This window comes from Gorilla gorilla, chromosome 22 (assembly GCF_029281585.2).
Source record: "Gorilla gorilla gorilla isolate KB3781 chromosome 22, NHGRI_mGorGor1-v2.1_pri, whole genome shotgun sequence".
NCBI classification, from domain to species: domain Eukaryota; kingdom Metazoa; phylum Chordata; class Mammalia; order Primates; family Hominidae; genus Gorilla; species Gorilla gorilla.
In genome coordinates, this window is record NC_073246.2 from 8,464,306 (window position 1) to 8,483,805 (window position 19,500).

At 36.1% G+C, this 19,500-nt stretch overlaps 1 protein-coding gene across 1 annotated transcript in view; it reads left to right on the plus strand.

The window, feature by feature from the left end:
* Positions 1-4,847: 4,847 nt before the first annotated feature.
* LOC129529385 (histone-lysine N-methyltransferase 2C-like) overlaps positions 4,848-19,500 on the plus strand; it is a 54,709-nt gene continuing 40,056 nt past the window's right edge. The window contains exons 1-7 of the mRNA XM_063702753.1: positions 4,848-4,880; positions 5,080-5,196; positions 10,656-10,757; positions 10,950-11,054; positions 16,743-16,907; positions 18,227-18,336; positions 18,842-18,907. Coding sequence (XP_063558823.1) covers positions 18,231-18,336; positions 18,842-18,907 — 172 coding nt within the window. The 5' untranslated portion in view covers positions 4,848-4,880; positions 5,080-5,196; positions 10,656-10,757; ... (1 more) ...; positions 16,743-16,907; positions 18,227-18,230. The remainder of the gene's footprint in view (positions 4,881-5,079; positions 5,197-10,655; positions 10,758-10,949; positions 11,055-16,742; positions 16,908-18,226; positions 18,337-18,841; positions 18,908-19,500) is intronic.

Below are 19,500 nucleotides of genomic sequence, written 5' to 3' on the forward strand. Positions count from 1 at the left end.
GCCACAAGATGAGTTGGGGAAAGGTTTGTCTTTTAAGTGCTCTGAGAAGCAATTGAAGATTTGAAATAGAATAGTGACTTGCTTGATCACATTTGTACTTTTGAAAAGTTCCTCTGGCTGCTGTGGGGAAAGGCTTGAGTAGATGCAGGGTGGGAGAAGCATAACCAGCAGTAGACTCTTGTGGCAGGTTAGGTGAGAGATGGTGGTGGCCACGACTGTGCTGCTAGTGGTGGAAGTGACAAGAAGTAGAAGGATCGGAGACAAAACTTGAAGATAAAAAGTCTTGAATTTGCTGATGATTTGCATTGACGAAGTGTTGGGGGAGAGGACCGAAGGAGCAGAGGAGAGTGACAAGGGACTGGATGCCATTTATAAGGATGGGGAAGACTGGGATGAAACCGGTTAAGGGAGAAATTTTAAACATGGCAAAATTAAGAGGGGTTTTATGTGAGAAAATGGAAATGCTAAGAAGGAAGTTGAAAATCCTGCTAATTTGGAGATCTTTGATTAAAACTAGAAATAAGAATGTGGGAAGCATCAACTTCCAAGAAGCCCTCATTGTAGATAACACCATTTAGGATCTAGGCTCAAGCCCTGGGAAACTCCAGGGCTTCGGAAGTCAAATAGAGGAAGAACACGTACAGGAGATGAAGAAAGATTAGCGAGGAAGTCAGTGAAATATCCACAGGTGGGCTGCTGCCAAATCCAGCAGAACAGTATGCCAGATGTTAGGAGCATGAGTAAAATGAGAAAAGAGAAATGGCTTTTGACAACACTTCCCTACTAATAGTAGGGAAGAAGACATAGGTACAGATTCAAGTTGATTTCAAATTATGAAAGTGAGGTAATTGACCTGCAGTGGTTGCTGCTCAGTGAAATCAGCATAGTGATTACCTGAGCTAGGTTAGAGATTTGATGGGTAAGAAAGAACACCTGAGGGTAATCCTGGAGGGGAAAAAATAAAGTGTTTGCTGGAGAGAATGAGTTGGATTGCTGGACTTCAATGTGTGTGGGTTGAGTTTGTGACTTAAAAATGAAACCAGTCTATTGCTTGTGTGGCTTTTCCAAAATACTGTTATTCCATTATCTATCTCTTACCCCAAGAGTAGTCACATTCTTATTTCTGGTTATTTTAATTCCTGGTATTTGTATGTGATTAATGAGATAGTACTTGTTAATTTGATGATATTCTAGAAACCTGGAAAGTACTATGTACCTTGTCTTAAGTTTTGGTTACTTGATTGGTAAAATTATGCATGCACCATTGAATTACCTAATTCAAAATATATTCTTTTATTGTTTGACATTTGTCTTGTTTTTCTTTAAAATGTTATATTTGTGGAGTAAACATTTTTCTTTATTGCTGTTTAGCATCTTCAGATTAGTTCAGGGTATTGCTGAATGTGGTTGTTTGGAAGTAAAATGCTTTAGTTTTAGTTATATAGATTTTCATAAGATAATACTTTCTATATAATTTATCAGGTACTTTAGGCATTTTAATTTGCAAATTTAGGACAATTTGCTTTAACGTTTCTTCACTTTTGTCCATTGGATGTAATTTCCATAAAGTATTCATTTCTCTAAGTAAAAACCGAAACCAAACCGACAACTAATGGTCACTGAAGAAAGAGTGATTAAATGCTAAGGTTATAATGGTATTTGCATTTGAATGTTACCAGCTCTCTACAGTGTAAAGTTTATGCATTTATCGATTGCTTATGTTTCTCATTGCATTCTTTGGCCTACTGGTTTTGGTTGTTTATAGCTATAGAATATAGAATTCCTTATGGTTATCCATTTCTCCTTTTAAGTAGAGTGATAGTTGTTAGAAGAAAAATAACCCCCCAATACTTTCTTCTAGTGTTAATTCTTAAAGTGTGATTGACTTTTATTTACTTTTTGGTGCAGTAATTGCAGTTCATGAGTCAATGTTGATATCATATAAACCTTAATTTTTAAAGTTTCATTGTAGTGATGTCTCTGTAGCAGCAAACATTTAAGTTATTTAAGTTATACTTAAATGTTTAAATCACTGTTAGTGATTAGCTTATTTTGCCTTCCTTGAAGTAATTTGTCCTAAATTTCCATACGTTTGCATTTGTTTTTGCTGTTCTAAAATTCCTTAGTCGCTGGCTTTGACCTTTTATGCTGCTGAGTTTTACACATCTATTTTCTCAACTGCCATATCCTAGGAGGCTTGGAGTACCCATAATACAGTGAGCCCACCTTCCTGGTTCCCAGACATTTCAGAAGGTCGGGAAATTTTTAAACCCAGGCAGCTTCCTGGCAGTGCCATTTGGAGCATCAAAGTGGTAAATAAAATTGTATTTACATTCATATATCATTTCTGTCTGATTTGTTTTGCCCTACTGGGTGTTAAGAACTAAATCTTTCTTTTCTAGATTGAGCTTCTAGAAACACTATTTAAATCTAAAAATTTTAACGTAAAGAAATAATATGCTTGCATTTAAAAATCAAGTATACATTTTTAATACCTCTTTTTATGGTTAATTCCTTTTGTTGTGATTACTACTGGTTTTATGAGGGAGAAGTCCTTGACATGTAGACCAAAAGGTAATTAAGGACCTTTTCATTCATGATATCATAAAACTTTGTTGCTTAGAAAAAAGCAGAAGAAAAAACTCCATTAATTTATTATGTTCTCATGGAGAAGAAATACCAAAATTGTGGCAGATTTCATTGTCTGTTTAATACCTTAAAATGACAAGGCTTTTTCCCCCATGACATTGGTTGATGGCTCTGCCAGTCCTTGAAGTGAGTTAAGTAGTGTGATGCATTTTGAAGAGAAAAAAATTAATTTGAAAAAGTATTAACTCAAAAGTTAAAATACTTCATTGACTGGAGATGACAGTTTTTCTTCATATTCTATATTTAATATTCTGGAATATGGCTGTTTAATTCAGACTAATCAAGGATTTTAAGGAATTCTAGATTATACTTTATTTTCTTTCATGACTGGAAGAACTATTTTTTTTTAACCTCCCTACCTCCCCATGATATCATCCAAGATATTGAGGTATAAATATACCTCATTTGACAGTTTGATAATATAGACCACCAATTTTTACTTACTTTTTTTCTGGGTCAGCATTTCGTGTTTGAGAAAATAAATTGAGAGACTACTGTAGTCTTGATTTTTAATCGCTGACTTAATTTTTCAAAAATCTTTTATACCAATTTAATAACAAAACAAACTCGGCCGGGCGCAGTGGCTCACGCCTGTAATCCCAGCACTTTGAGAGGCTGAGGGGGCAGATCACTGGAGGTCAGGAGTTCGAGGCCAACCTGGCCAACGTGGTGAAACCCCGTCTCTACTAAAAATACAAAGAGATTTAGCTGTGCGTGGTGGCATGTGCCTGTAATCTCAGCTGCTAGGGAGGCTGAGGCAGGAGAATAGCTTGAACCCAGGAGACGGAGGTTGCAGTGAGCCAAGATCACACCATTGCACTCCAGCCTGGGCAAAGAAGCGAGACTCCATCTCAAAAACAAACAAACAAACAAAAAACCCAAAAAACTAACCTGACCCCATCCATCTGTTGTGCAAAGAAGCTGATGCACTTCTCAAAAGGGATCTCAAGGAGAGCAGGGTAAGAGAAGACAGGAGTGGCAGTCTGAAGCTGGGAGCTGGCTGTATTTATTACATCCAAAGGGAAAAAAGCCATTCCTCCCATTCCTTTTGTCCATGTGTTTCTATTTTATGCTTACAGTATCACCATCAATTTTTGACTTGGAAACCATTCTGCTAAATAGGGAATAAGTTCATTTCAAACTATGATAGGGACATCAGTTGAAGATATGACATATTATTTAACTTATGGTGAGGGAAACACCTAAGTATTTTCCTGAGCATCTGGATAATTTTAAATATACATAATTCATCCACTTAGGTAGGTGCCAGGTTTTTTCAAGGAGTAATTAATTAGTACAAACAAGGGTGAGGGGGCAGGGAACACCATACTCTGGTACTTAATGTCTGAAATTATCAGGGAATTTAACACATTTTCCAATAGGTTTATTTCTTGTGTAAGAAGTCAGAAAAGTTATTTCCATTTCAAGTATTTATTATTCAGATTATTTAAAGCAAAGCTTTCACAAAGCCTTTTGTCAGCTTTCCTGTAATCCTCAAATAATTTTTCCTGGCTGGACGCTTTGGCTTACTCCTGTAATCCTGGCACTTTGGGAGGCAGAAGCAGGAGGATCACTTAAGCCCAAGAGTTCTAGGCTGCAGTGAGCTGTGATCACACCACTGCACTCCAACCTGAGTGACGAAGAAAGTTCTTGTCTCAAAAATAAAAGTAATAACAATAATAATAAATTTTCCTCTAAATACAATGGTGAATGAGGTAGAAATGTTGAGTTCATAAGAGAACTGTTGAATAGTGAAGGAAACTGACTTAATTTTAGTGACAGGAAGAATACTGTTACACACTAGCAAAAATGAACTTTCATGCTGATGTAGCAGTACAGAATATGCTTCCAACCCAGGGACGCTGGAGCCAGACTTGCTAGCTAAGCGACCTTGGACAAGTTACTTAACCCTTTTATTCCTCAGCACACTCATCTCAAATGAGGATAATAAAACCTACTATATGGGATTGTTGAGAGTAAAAAATACTTAGATTAGTACATAGTAAGTACTCAACAGATGTTAGCTATTACTGTAATCACCGCGAGACCAGTTAATGAGAGAGTTCTTCCTTATCCTTACTCTATATTGAATACAATTTGTTGCACTTCGAAATATCTGGATAAGGCTATAGTTGTTGTCGTCACCGAGAATGTAGGAGTGGGAAAGAGAAAAATCATGCAAAGGCTTGCTGATAGCGTTCACAGTGACAGCCCGAAAGTATGATTCTAAGGTTGTAAGCATTTTATATTTAGATTTTTAAGTTGTGGAGTATACTTTTAAAGATAAAAATAATAAGCCAGGTCTCTTAATACTTATCTAAAGAAGTGTTTGTATAACATTTAATAAAATGTTTTATCTCAGTGGCATTTGGATTTAAAAATTATTTTGGGCTGTCACAGAATGTTGACTTTTCCTAATCTATTACATAGGGCCGTGGGTCTGGATTTCCAGGAAAGCAGAGACCTCGAGGTGCAGGACTGTCGGGGCGAGGTGGCCGAGGCAGGTCAAAGCTGAAAAGTGGAATCGGAGCTGTTGTATTGCCTGGGGTGAGGCTTGCTTCATGTATATTTTCTCTAATCTAAATGTCAGTTAATGATGAAAATCTCATAGCAAGTTATTTTGAACTTAAGAGTCATATAAATAGGTCAAAATGTTTATTTTACTGTCCTACTTTGCTTTTTTTTTTTGAGCCTCTGGTTACGTTTTCTTGTATATTTACTTTCTCATCCTTTCTCTTTTCTTACCTTCCTCTTTGACTCCTTATCTTTCTATGCCAACCCTCTCTAAAAAGTCAGTATGTAATATAGTTGCTCTTTAATTTAAAAAATTTTAAGATTTATATTTGCTTACTATCACGTTATGAGGCTTTATTTATATGTGTATTACAAATATATTTGCTAACTACTAGCAAATATTTTATGTAATAACTTTGCTATTTATTAAAATCCTGTTTTTAAAATTCTGAAATGTCATTTTAAGTATAGGAGACAGGTGAAATTGTTCAAGTTTACTACTAAACCAGGAATAAGGAAGCTTAGATTCTCGTCCTTTTTTCAAAAAGAAAAATTTTCAAACCAGGCTTATTGAGGTATAGTTGATATAAGCTATATTTGACATGTACAATTCCATAAGCTTTGATATATACATATACACCCTTGAAAATGACACCACAATCATGATAGTGAATATATTCATCTCCCAACGTTTCTTCATGTCCCTCTGTAATTTTCTGCATTCCCCATGCCATCCGTCCTTGTCCCCAAGATTAGTTTGCATTTTCTAGAGTTGTATATAAGTGGAATCATACAGAACTGTATGCTTTTTGGACTGATTTATTTCAGCACAATTATTTGGAGATTCATCTATGCTGTTGTACTTGTTAACAGTGTACTCCCTTTTCTTGCTGAGTATTAATAAAACTGTGGATGCACCACAGTTGTAGACCTGTGCACTTTTTTTCTTCTTTTTTTTTTTTTTTCTGAGACAGGTTCTCTTTCTAATTCCTGGCTGGAGTGCAGTGGTGCGATCATAGCTAACTCCAGCTTTGACCTCCCACCTCTGTCTCCCAAGCAGCTGGGACCATAGCTGTGTGCCAACACACCCAACTACTTTTTAAAAATTTTTAATAGAGACAGCATCTCACTATGTTGTCCAGGCTGGTCTCGAACTTCTGAGCTCAAGCAATTTTCCCACCTTGGCTTCCCAAAATGCTGGGATTACAGGCGTGAGTCACCATGCCCCAGCCTGTAGTCTTACATTCTTGTAATGTCTTCATCTGGTTTTGGTATCAGCATAACTCCAGCTTCATAGAATGAATCAGAAAGTATATTCTCATCTTCAGTTTTCTGGAAAAGTTGTGTAGTAGTGGAAATGTATCTTCTTATATTATACATGAATTTATTAGTGAAAGCATCTTGGCCTGAAATTTTCTTTGTGGGGGGTTTTTGCTGTGTTTTCTCTTTTTTTTTTTTTTTTCTTTCTTTTGAGATGGAGTTTCGCTCTTGTTGCCCAGGCTGGAGTGCAATGGCACAATCTCAGCTCATGCAACAACTGCCTCCCAGGTTCAAGTGATTCCCCTGCCTCAGCCCCCTGGTTCACCATGTTGGCCAGGCTGGTCTCGAACTCCTGACCTCAGGTGATCCACCTGCCTTGACCTCCCAAAGTGTTGGGATTACAGGCGTGACCCACCATGCCCAGGCTGGAGTGCAGTGGCGTGATCTCTGCTCACTACAGACTCCACCTCCCAGGTTCAAGCAATTCTCCTGCCTCAGCCTTCTGAGTAGCTGGGATTACTGGCATGCACCAACATGCCTAGCTAATTTTTGTGTTTTGGGTAGAGATGGGGTTTCGCCATGTTGGCCAGGCTGGTCTCGAACTCCTGACCTCAGGTGATCCATCTCCCAAAGTGCTGGGATTACTGGATGAGCCACCGGTGTCCAGCCTGTGGGACAGTTTTTAACAACAAATTGTATTTCTTTAATAGGTACCTATTTAGGTTATCTGTCTCTCCTTGCATAAATTTGCACCTTTCAAGAAATTTGTTCATTTTGTCTATCTTGACAAATTAAAGGAATGGAGTTGATCATAATATTTCTTATTATTTTAATACCTGTAGAATCTGTAGTGATTTCACCTTCCTCATTCTTGATACTAATAATTTGTATCTTGTCTTATTTTTTTCCTGATCAGTCTGGCTAGAGATTTATCAATCTTATTGATCTTCTTGAGTCAGCCTTTGTTTTCATGGACTTTTCTCTGTTTTCTTTCCTCTTTCTGTTTTATTGATTTATATTCTCATCTTTATTTTTTCCTATCTTCTCACTTTGAGTTTAATTTGATCTTCTTTTTTTGTTTACTTTTACGTGTCCCTGCTTGGAAGGGACACTTGTGAAGTTTAGGTCAGAGCTTTCTATTCTCCTTGGCTTATATCTGTGGTCTAGGAAAATGAAATTTCTATCACCTTCTGGATAAATCACACTATTATCTATGCAGGCAACAATAGCACATATTTTCTCAAAGATTACCTTTGCCCTCAAGTTAGGTTTTATTTTTCTAGCAGTCTAAAGGTCATGAAATAAATTATAAAATAAAAACAGTGGGTCTTCAAGCTAGATGATACTGTTTTCTTTCTTGCATGGACAATTATTTTAAAATATTTTGGTTTTTCTGCACTTATTATTTAAATATGACTCCCCACCCCCACTTGAATCTAGGGACATTGCAGTTTTCTACTGCAGACTTTGTCTCTGGTTTATACTGGGAATATATTGTTTATCATTTTCAGTGAAAGCATCCACTGGTTAAATTTCCTTTTAAAAATAATAATGGATCTTTACAATTTCTTTGAGCTGCTCAGTGTGTATAATGTGTTGAATTTTCTGTTAGTAGTTGGGAGGTAGAAATAGATACTTTATCTCTATTTTAGCCATTTCCCTAATTATATATCTCAATAGTCTTGTCAATGCATCATTAGTCCTATGACTGAATTAATGATTACTTTTAGTAGTCACTTAATTTCTTACTGATGATGATGATTCTACTTCTGTGAATCATCTTGGATGATTCTCTAAAATCTTAGAAAGCTAATTTTGTTAATGCTATGCATATAACACATCAATACATTTTCTCTATTAAAAAAATTAAAGCGCTATAGGTAGATCAGAATTTACCATTACTAACTCCTCAGTCCTCCTTATTTCCCTGTTACCAGTTTGGTATATTTATATATTAGGTTGATCCATATGAAATTGCCAATATTATTTCTGAACTGATGAAAAGCAGCAATTTCTTATGATTCAACCTATTATATGTGCCCATAGACTACATGTAATGACTTTGCAGGTTTTTATATTATAGTGCTATACCTCAAATACTGTTCTGCAATTTATTTTTTTCACTCAACAACGTCTTTTGTAATTTCTTTCATGGCAGTCTATACAAGTTTCTACCTCCCTACTTTTAAAATGTTGCATAATTTTCTAATGTTTGGATTTGTCACGGCTTTACTTACTCCCTAATGATGAATATTGGCATTATTAACACTTGTAGTCATTAGGGTTCATATGACTATAAATTGCTCTTATAAAGCATTAGTACTATCCATTAAAACTGCTTTTAGGCTGGACACGGTGGCTCATGTTTGTAATCCCAGCACTTTGGGAGGCTGAGGTGGGTGGATCATGAGGTCTGGAGATCGAGACCATCCTGGCTAACATGGTGAAACCCCATCTCTACTAAAAATACAAAAAATTAGCCGGGCATGGTGGCAGGCACCTGTAGTCCCAGCTACTCAGGAGGCTGAGGCAGGAGAATGCCGTGAACCTGGGAGACAGAGCTTGCAGTGAGCTGAGATTGTGCCACTGCACTCCAGCCTGGGTGACATAGCAAGACTCCATCTCAAAAACAAACAAACAAACAAACAAACAAAAAAACCTGCTTTTAGATGTATTTGTATTGAAAAATACTGAGATGTAGTCCTTCTATTTAGTTAACCAACCAACCTTCCTTCCTTCCTCTTTTTTTTTTTTTTTCTTTTTTTTGGAGACACGGTCTCACTCTGTCACCCAGGCTGGAGTGCAGTGGCATAATCTTGGCTCACTGTAACCTCTGCCTCCTGGGTTCAAGTGATTCTCCTGCCTCAGCCTCCTGAGTAGCTGAGACTACAGGCATGTGCCACCACGCTCCGCTGTTTTTTGTATTTTTGGTAGAGACAGTATTTCACCATGTTGCCCAGGCTGGTCTCCAACTCCTGAGCTCAAGCAATCCACCCACTTTAGCCTCCCACAGTGCTAAGATTATAGGCATGAGCCACCACACCCAGCTGGTTAATCTTCTTTCAGTTGTTCCTCAAGAAAAGTAATTCAGTTGTTTTATGTTTTGACCTTGAACATAACCTGTTGTGTTTCAACTCTGTCTTTCCAGGCTTAGGTTATAAGCTTTTTAAAGAAACAGGATTGTATTTTATGATTTTGGCAGTGCCCTTCTTGTCTTCTTTCTACAACTTCTAGTTCAGAGCTTTATTTTGTTTCATAATCACTCTAGAAATTATTAACAAACCAGTGGGTACTTAGTTGATTTAGTCAAATAGAACTAAGTCCAGACTGAACAATATTGGTTGATAATCATTTGGCTGATACTGAAATTTGGATGTTATTAAAAATAATATTCTAAAGCGGTGCTAATAGAAATATAATGAGAACAACATGTGCAATTTAAAACTTCCTAGTAGCCACATTGAAAAGTTACAGTGAGCTGGGTGCAGTGGATCATTTGAGGTCAGGAGTTAAGAGACCAGCCTGACCAATATGGTGAAACCCCGTCTCTACTAAAAATACAGAAATTAGCTGGGCATGGTGGTGGACAACTGTAATCCCAGCTACTTGGGAGGCTGAGGCAGGGAGAACAGCTTGAACCAGGAGGCAGAGGTTGCAACGAGCCGAGATCGCGCCATTACACTCCAGCCTGGGCAACAAGAGTGAAACTCATCTCGAAACAAAATAAAGGTTATAGTGAACAGGCGAAATTAATTTTAATGCCTTCCATTTTGACCGATATATCTAAAATATTACCATTTCAACATGTAATATGTAATTATGTGCTGTATTTTATGTTTGCAGGACATCTCAGTTCAGACTAACTACATTGCAGATCCCAAGTGTGTGTCATTAAAATAGTGATAGATTTGTGTGTGTACATACTTATAATATTATCATTTATAGTTTCTTGATTAGAATTCTGCATAATCAAGTTTTACTAAGACAGGTTTATTATATTTTCTCATTACTTCTTGGTCTAAAGGAATTCTACCTCTGAAGAGAGAATGAGTTGAATAATAAAATGTCATGACTCCATTTTACTGTAGTATCTTAGCATTAATATTTGGAATTGTTATTCTAGACCTTAGCAAAAATATATGTTTTGATTATGAATTTTCTGAAGCTTTCCAGTTAAGTGTAAAACAAGTGAAAAATATAACTTTGTATTTTGTGTATTTTGCTTTTTATAGGTGTCTACTGCAGATATTTCATCAAATAAGGATGATGAAGAAAACTCTATGCACACTACGGTTGTGTTGTTTTCCAGCAGTGACAAATTCACTTTGAATCAGGTTTGAACTTGACAATTTACTGTCTTCCTCATTCAATTCCTCCTTGTATATTTCTGCTTTATCTCATATACACAGAAGTGATCCAATATTTAGCTATAGAGCTGTATTAGTTAAGAAGGTATTTTTAAAGTAAAATTTGTAGGTTTTTAGCTTAGTCTCCATTTAAAATATGTTCTGTTTTCTTAACTTCAGGATATGTGTGTAGTTTGTGGCAGTTTTGGCCAAGGAGCAGAAGGAAGATTACTTGCCTGTTCTCAGTGTGGTCAGTGTTACCATCCATACCGTGTCAGTATTAAGGTAAACATCCTTAAATTGAGTTAACAAATATGTATTGAATTTTTATTTGGTTTTAGTAGTAACACGAGCTCCCTGTTCTCACAATTAAGTATTATGATTATTAAACATATGTGACAGTATTTAAGTACTTTAAATACTGCTTTTAAGGGTTTCCTATCTCAAGAAATTTGCTTCTCTATAAATCTTATATTGTATTAATATCCTGCTTTTGTCTTGAAAAAGTAAAACATAAAAATATATGCATTTAATTTAAAAGACAATTTATACTATTCACAAAGATTTTAGGTTTAGCTGATTCATTTTGTCTGTTGATTTATAAAGCTGAGAACTGGAGTATTTAGTAAAAAAAATATTAGCCCATTCTGTTCTTTCCCACATTCTCTCTCCTCTGTGCTCACTCATACACAAAATGACATTTTCTCCTTATAGCCAAAAGAAACAAAACAAGTGTCATATTTAATGCAACTGGTAATAATCGAGAGTCAGCACTGCTCACTTTCAAGCATTTCAGGATAGAGGCTTTCTGGGGAACCTTTTAAGTGGTATCGTGTGCTTGGTTTTAAATATGGACAGGTCTCAATACTTCACTAGTTGTATCTAAGGTTCTTGGTTTTATCTTTTTAAGAACTCAGTCTTAATAAAACTTACATATTTGAATAAAGTGTCATGGCCACTGGAAGCAAGCATGGAGGTATAGCTGTACAGCAGAGGTCTTAAACTGTATACTCCACAAGGAAATCTTTTCTAGTATTGCCATACCTTGTAATATAAATACTAACCTCAGTTTCAATAATAAGTTGTGAATCATGAGTGATTTTTATACCATTCTCCCTGCCCTTCAGACATCATTGTGTTATATCATTGTCAGTAAAATGTCAGTATAGTAAGCAAATCAACATTATCTCCTTCAGAATTCTTTGTTGATAACTACACTAGTATTTATTTTATAGGGTAATACAGGTTTTTGTGAATTTAGGAATCAAAATGAAAGATTGTAATTAATACTATCCAAAATAGAAGACTAGTACGGTTAATTTATGTAGTTTTTAAAAATTAGTTGCTCATGGTATGTGACTGAAAAACACAGAGTATATAAAGCCAATTAAAAATGGAGTTATATATGCATAAAACATGTTTCTTTTCTTCTTTGTGCTTTATATTCTGTATAAAAGTAGCTGCTGTCATTAGATTTTGTTTTTTAGAATACTTAATGTTTTGAACCTAAGGAAATTGAATAAGATCCCTTTCAAGATAGTAATATATTTCTTTTAACCCATCCAACAATTACCGAATTCCCATTTTACAGATGAGTACGACTTACATAAGTTAAGATTGGACAATTAGTGCACTATCAGACACCTAGTTATTCCTGTTTTTAAAAATTATGTGTGGTTCCTTTTACACGACACTGTTTTGGACAGTATAGAATACTGTAGTCTCATTGAGAAATACAGCAGTATCTAGAAATATACTAGGGATATGTGAATTGGCTCAGCTTGCATTTTTATTGCAGGAGGCAATTGTTTGTGGATAAGCTTGATACCTTTGAAGCTTCTTTTTAAGCTTGCTGGGGCAAGTCTAGAAAGCCTTCACTCTAAGGTGGATATTTTCAAACTTTATGGTTTTAGAACCTTAACACTCTTTAAAATTACTGGGGATGCCATAGTTTTTGTTCATGAGGATTTTAAGTATGGACTATTCAGCATTTTAGAAATTAAAACTAGGAACATTTTGTAACACAAGACTACAGAAGCACAACCTGTACAATGTCAGTGTAATATTATGATACAACATGTAGCTTCTATAAACACCACTGTATAATTGTGAATAAAGTGAAAAAAGGCAAATTAAATCTTAGTATTATTTAAACTTGTTTTAACTTTACAGACCCACTGGGGTTCCCTAGTCCACATTTTGGTAGCTGCAGTCCTAGCATTAGTTTAACCCTATACTTAAGACTTGGCCTTTCTGGGATCACCACTGAATTCTACCCCCTGTTCACCAGTGTCTTTGTACTCTGACTGGTTGTGCTTCACTTGTCTTTGAGCCTTTTGCAAGCTCTGGTAATTGTGCAGCTTTCATATTCCCAGTAGATGTACTTTCCCCTGGTTATGGGTCTTTGGGCTTCTAGAAGTACGGCTTGGTGTTCCACCAAAGACTTCAGGGGATCCTTTGTAGATTTCTGGAGCTCTTAGTCCTTATTGCTTCTTCATTTTGAGTACTGTGTCCTGCAAATTCCACTGCCTCACCTTCCCTAACCTCAGCGAGGCCATTGATTGTACTCTGCTGAGGTTCTCCCTCCCTGGGCAGCGTTCTGGAAAATGTTTCTAGGCAGAATATCATAGGACTCCCTGAGTGTTTCCTTCCTCTCAGAGACCACTGTCTCCTTTACTATGTGTTGTCCAATATCTGAAAACAGTTGTTTCATACACTTTGTCCAATTTTCTACTATCTTATGGGAGAACAGGCTGGTCCCATCTACTCCATTATCGTTGAAGCATGTATCCGTATTAGATTATAAAACATATCTGTAACAACTTTGGACATGGTACCATGGATGGAATCCTGGATGACATCTTATTTGAAAAAACTTTTAAAACTAAGGCTAAACTGGTTCAACAGAAGAAAAAAATGATAGTACAACCCCAGTACCTAAGTTAAAAGGAAATTTCAAAGAGGGAGAAATTGTTGAAGTGTTGAAGTACTAGAAGTCAAGAAACACAAACACTAATGTTTCCATTAGATTTGAGAATAAGAAGGTCTTGACAAGCCTGGCTTAAGCAGTTATGAGTGGATGTGGGTGTAGAGACCAGACTGTAGTGTTTTGAAGAGTGAGTATAAGCGGAGAAACTTGAGAGTTTGGTTGTAAAAGGGACCACAGGTATCTGTGAAGAAAACTTAATAGGAATGAAGATAAATATTTTAAAAATTCTGCCACTAAACACCTCAGATCTGTCTGCCACTTTGTCTTCAGGTCATTGTTTAAGCCAGGGTCAGGCAGACTGGCCCACAGAGTAAATCTGGCCCATTTCCTGTGTTTGCAAATAAACTTTTATTGAAATATGGCCATGTTCTTTTGTTTACATATATTTGTAGCGGTTTTTGCATTACACTGGCAGAGTTTTTATAAAGTTGCAACAGATCATATGGCCCTCAAAACTTTGTGTTTACTGTCTGGCCCTTTATTGGAAATGTTTGCTGGCTACTGCTCTAAGCCACCCTGATCTTACCCCAGGCCATTTCCTTCATTTGGGCAAATAATATACTAACTTGGTAATCTAAGACAAATTCTTAAAAATCAATAAGCTAATCAAAATAATAAATATACATGTTTAAAAATCAAATGACATTAAAAGCCTTGTAATGGGCCGGGTGTGGTGCCTCACACCTGTCATCCCAGCACTTTGGGAGGCTGAGGTGGGTGGATCACTTGAGGGCAGGAGTTCAAGCCAGCCTGGCTAACACAGTAAAACCCCATCTCTACTAAAAATACAAAAATTAGCCGAGTGTGGTGGCTCATTCCTCTAGTCCTAGCTACTCAGGAGGCTGAGCCAGGAGAATTATTTGAACATGGGAGCCGGAGGTTGCAGTGAGCTGAGATCACAACACTGCACTCCAGCCCAGGCAACAGAGCAAGACTCCACCTCAAAAAAAAAAAAAGGCCTTGTAATGAACAACCAACTCTTGTCTTAACTCTACCTCCACATCTGAGGCAATCACTTTCAATCTTTTCAGGTCTTTTTTCTTGTGGTTAATGTTACAGCTCTAAATAATCAACTGGTTTACTGCTAGATTTTGTTGACTTTCTGCTATGAATAAATAAATTCTGATTTAGGTCTTAAAATACACCTCCTTCCTTCTCCCAATATGGTTGTATTACTATGTTTAGTTCAATTAATAAGGTGTTGGTTATGACTCAGTAAATGTTCACTGCAGATCTAAACAGTATACTATGAGTTTCTTTTGTCTTTCATGGAGTTTTTAATAACAAGAAAGTAATAGTGACTCTCCATTCGTTCTTTGTTTTTGCCTACTATAGAACTATCATATAAGATTATTTTTTAAAGTACTGTTTTTTTCTGGGAGAAGTCCTACCCTCCTTCTAGACATTCCCTTCTCCTGCTCTGATATGTGCCAGTGGCTTCTGGGTGTGTTGTTCTCATCCTTAAACTTCCCTGGCCTGATGTTCTTTGTTGGATCTGTTGATTTATAGATCCCAAGTCTTCCTTTTCTTTGTAATACATCCTCATTCTGTTCCGCATATCTCTAAGTAACTTTATTAGAAGGAGAATGAAGGAGCTGAATTTTGAGTCTTCCTGTGTCTACAACGTATTCTGTCTTCACACATAGTTGCTTGTGTAGCTAGGTTGAGAATTGTACTTTGAAAAGTATTTTCCTGTAGAATTGGAAACTTATACTCTTCTAGCATCTGGAGTTGGGAAGTTTTGTGCCATTCTGATGGGTGTTCCTTTGAATTTAACTCTTTTATTTTCTTCTCTGGTAGCTTTTAGGCTTTCATGTACCTCATGATCTGAATTTTTATTCTGTACCCTCATTACTTGCTGTTTCATTATAATGTGGGCACTTGATTGGTTCTGTCTGACGATCCTAGTCTTTTGAGATGTTAAAGAAGTTCCGCAATCTTAATATTACATGGTGTGGTTTCCTTCAGGAGTTTGTTAGGGATTTGGAGATTCCCAAATATTCTGCTAACTTATACCCTTGAGAGAGGGGAGAATAAACAGAGGAGTGAATGTGAACTTCAGAATTCCTAGCTTCATAGTCTAAATAGAAATCCTCTAAGATCATAAAATGTCCCTAAGAACTCATGCTTTACATTATTTTTTTTGGTATTTTTTCTATTGATTCTAAGCATGGAAATGTAGATGGAGATTTTGTTGATGTATTTTCAAATTATGTATCAATAATAGTGAAGCTTACTTGATTTCTTTAAAATCTGGTCACTATATCTATAAATATAGTGGACATTAAATGTACAGCATAAGGTAATTATGTGGACTTTAAAAAGGCATTAAAATATGTGCCATTTTATATTATTCTGCTCAGTAGGCTCCTAAAAGCGTGTATGAACATGCCCAACCCAGTATTGGGCCTCCGTAGGTGCTCAATAAATGTTAGTTGATTACCCCTTTCTGCTTCTAGGTACATAAGCACCATATTAATTTATATAGTATATTTGATTATGTTAGGTTAATGCATAAATCACATGGATTGGTTGTTTCTTTTACAGATCACTAAAGTGGTTCTTAGCAAAGGTTGGAGGTGTCTTGAGTGCACTGTGTGTGAGGCCTGTGGGAAGGCAACTGACCCAGGAAGACTCTTGCTGTGTGATGATTGTGACATAAGTTATCACACCTAGTGCCTAGACCCTCCATTGCAGACAGTTCCCAAAGGAGGCTGGAAGAGCAAATGGTTCTCTAGGGTTTGTTTGCCTTGTTAGTCTTTCAAGTTCAGAGCTTTTTCATACCACTTTAGTTTTTAAAAATTAGCCATACCTATTTAATTGAATAATACACATATTCTATGATAGATACCACTAATCAGAAAAATTTTCACATACACATTAAATCATTAGCCCCATTATGTTTGTATGTAGCTTCCTGAATTACAGTAACTGAATAACTAAGAAAATAAAATTGAGACTTTTCGGGGGGATTTGGATTTCAGGTGTGTTTGGTGCAGACACTGTGGAGCAACATCTGCAGGTCTAAGATGTGAATGGCAGAACAATTACACACAGTGCGCTCCTTGTGCAAGCTTATCTTCCTGTCCAGTCTGCTATTGAAACTATAGAGAAGAAGATCTTATTCTGCAATGTAGACAACGTGATAGGTATTGTGCTATTTTTTCATCTTTTTAAAGCTTTTCTCTTTGAAATGTAGCAAAAAAAAAATGGAAAATAGCTTTTCCTTAATCACAAGTTTTAGGTACAGAACTTTTTGCCTTGTAGATTTTTAGTCACCTAGAAACTTACAGAATTGATTTCCTGTTTTGAATTCTCAACTCCAGACTAAAGTTTTGTTTTGTTTTGTTTTTAAATTTAGAGACAGAGTCTTGCTCTGTCACCAGGCTGGAGTGCAGGGGCACTATCTTGGCTCACTGCAAACTCCACCTCCGCCTCCTGGGTTCAAGCGATTCTCCTGCCTCAGCCTCCGGAGTAGCTGGGACTACAGGTGCATGCCACCACGCCCAGCTAATTTTTGTATTTTTAGTAGAGACGGTTTCACCATGTTGGCCAGGATGGTCTCCATCCTTTGACCTTGTGATCTGCCCACCTCAGCCTCCCAAAGTTTTATGATTATAGGCGTGAGCCACTGTGTCCACCCAAGACTAAAGACTTTTAATTTAGGCCTTTTTGAGGGTTTAGGAATCCCTTGAAATTAGATGGAGAATTATTGCCTTCATCTATGCCGTTTCTTATGAAGGGTTTCTGAATCTTTTAATAGATTATAAAAAATATCTAACACTTTCTGTTCTCCTTAAACCACTTTCTCTTAAAGCTCTAGATACTAGATATCTAGGTATTAGATAGCACCTTCTGCCCTCCCTACATAATTATGTGGAATTTCAAAATCAAGAATATTTCCTTGCTTTCATTGGTATATTGTTGTACTCTTCAGAAGTTAAGCAGTGAACATATATTGATAGTATTATTTTATCAGTAGTACAGTATTCTTGGGACTCTGGCTACTAATTATCTGTTCCATTGCAAGACAACTTTTTACTTTATTTCCCAATTACCATTCAACATCGCTTTCCATGAGATATGTCTACTTCAAGTTAGATGCATTGCCTGGAGCCCATATATGCTAGCACTGCCATTTGCAGTTTTCTGAATACCTTTGTGTTTGCCCTAACTAGCTTCCTTGCTGTCTTTGAAATATTTAATATATGATTATAAAATAATTAGCTTCCTTATGTAATGTGCTTTGCTTCCTCTCTAATAGTTGTTCTCATTCCTTTTTATTTCCTCCTTAGCTCTATGAAAGTTTTTCTGTTAATAGGGATAGTTAGGAGAAAAGGGCAAGGTAGGAGGAGCATGTGAGGCTTAGGGCTTTTAAGTTTGAAGACTCAGTGTTACAGGTTTAAAAGGTAGCAGTTCTCAGTATATTCCATTTTTTAAAAAAAATGTACAAATATGGTCTTTTTAGATGGATGCATGCAGTTCGTCAGAACTTAAATACTGAGGAAGAAGTGGAAAATGTGGCAGACATTGGTTTTGATTGTAACATGTGCAGACCCTATATGCCTGCGTCTAATGGTAAGAGAATAATTTAAACTGTGAGTCTGCACTCTTGTACCACTCATTTGCACCTTACTGTCCATAACCAATGAATTAGCTTAGCTCTACTCTATTTTATCTTTGTGAAACTTACTTTGACAAGTATTTTATGAAAAATATTATTGTTGGTTATACATGACTTATCACAACTTGTTATAAAACAATTTACATGAAACAATAAAAAGCACATACTTTAGATGTAAACTATAATTTTGCTTCCAAGGAACATGATCTTGTAGTTATTGACAATATGTCAAAATCCAATGTGTTGATTCTTTCTTAGCCAGGTTTTCCTCCATGACTTGAGTATTTCCTTCATCACTTCTTGTTTTGTTGTTGCTTTAAAAAGTGCTTTTAACTTTAGTGTTCAAACATTTATTTTAATAAAATGAGTATAGAAACAGAAAATTTAATCATATATAAGTATGTAAATACACTTTACCTTTTCTGAAAAGAATTACCTGGATTTTTTTTTTCATTTCAGTGCCTTCCTCAGACTGCTGTGGATCTTCACTTGTAGCACAAATTGTCACAAAAGTAAAAGAGCTAGGTAAAATTTGAAATGCTTTACTTAATTTAATTAATTTACTTTGCTTAACTTTTACATAATTGGCTTACCACTTGTAAAATCTGCTTCAATCATATGGGTGTTCTATCCAAATTCCATAATGTTGGTAATCATTTCCACAATGATATATAAAATGTCATCCAGCTTTACTGGGGCAGTATTCCTATAAATTTCAGCAAGTTGGCAACAAAAATAACAGCTCTTAGAATAACCATTAATGCCATACTTACTTTGGTTTCATTGATATATTACTGTGCTTAATTATCAGTTAGCAGAAAATACGGCCTAGTTAGCAAGCAGATTTCTTTTAGAATTAATTCAATCTCTTAATTTTTTAAAATAATTAATAAGCCTAGTATGGTGATTAATATGATATTCTTATTAAACAGTCATTCTTTTGAATACTTGTATTTAATAGCACCTGATACAAAAACATTTGGATAGTACAGGAATTGTTCTAAGGAACAACAGTTTTGTACATTTAAAATTAAATCTGCAGGATTTGTACTTATTTATTACTTCTCCCTATTAGTAATTATGTTGATACTCTGATTTTTCCAGATGAGCTTCTGGAG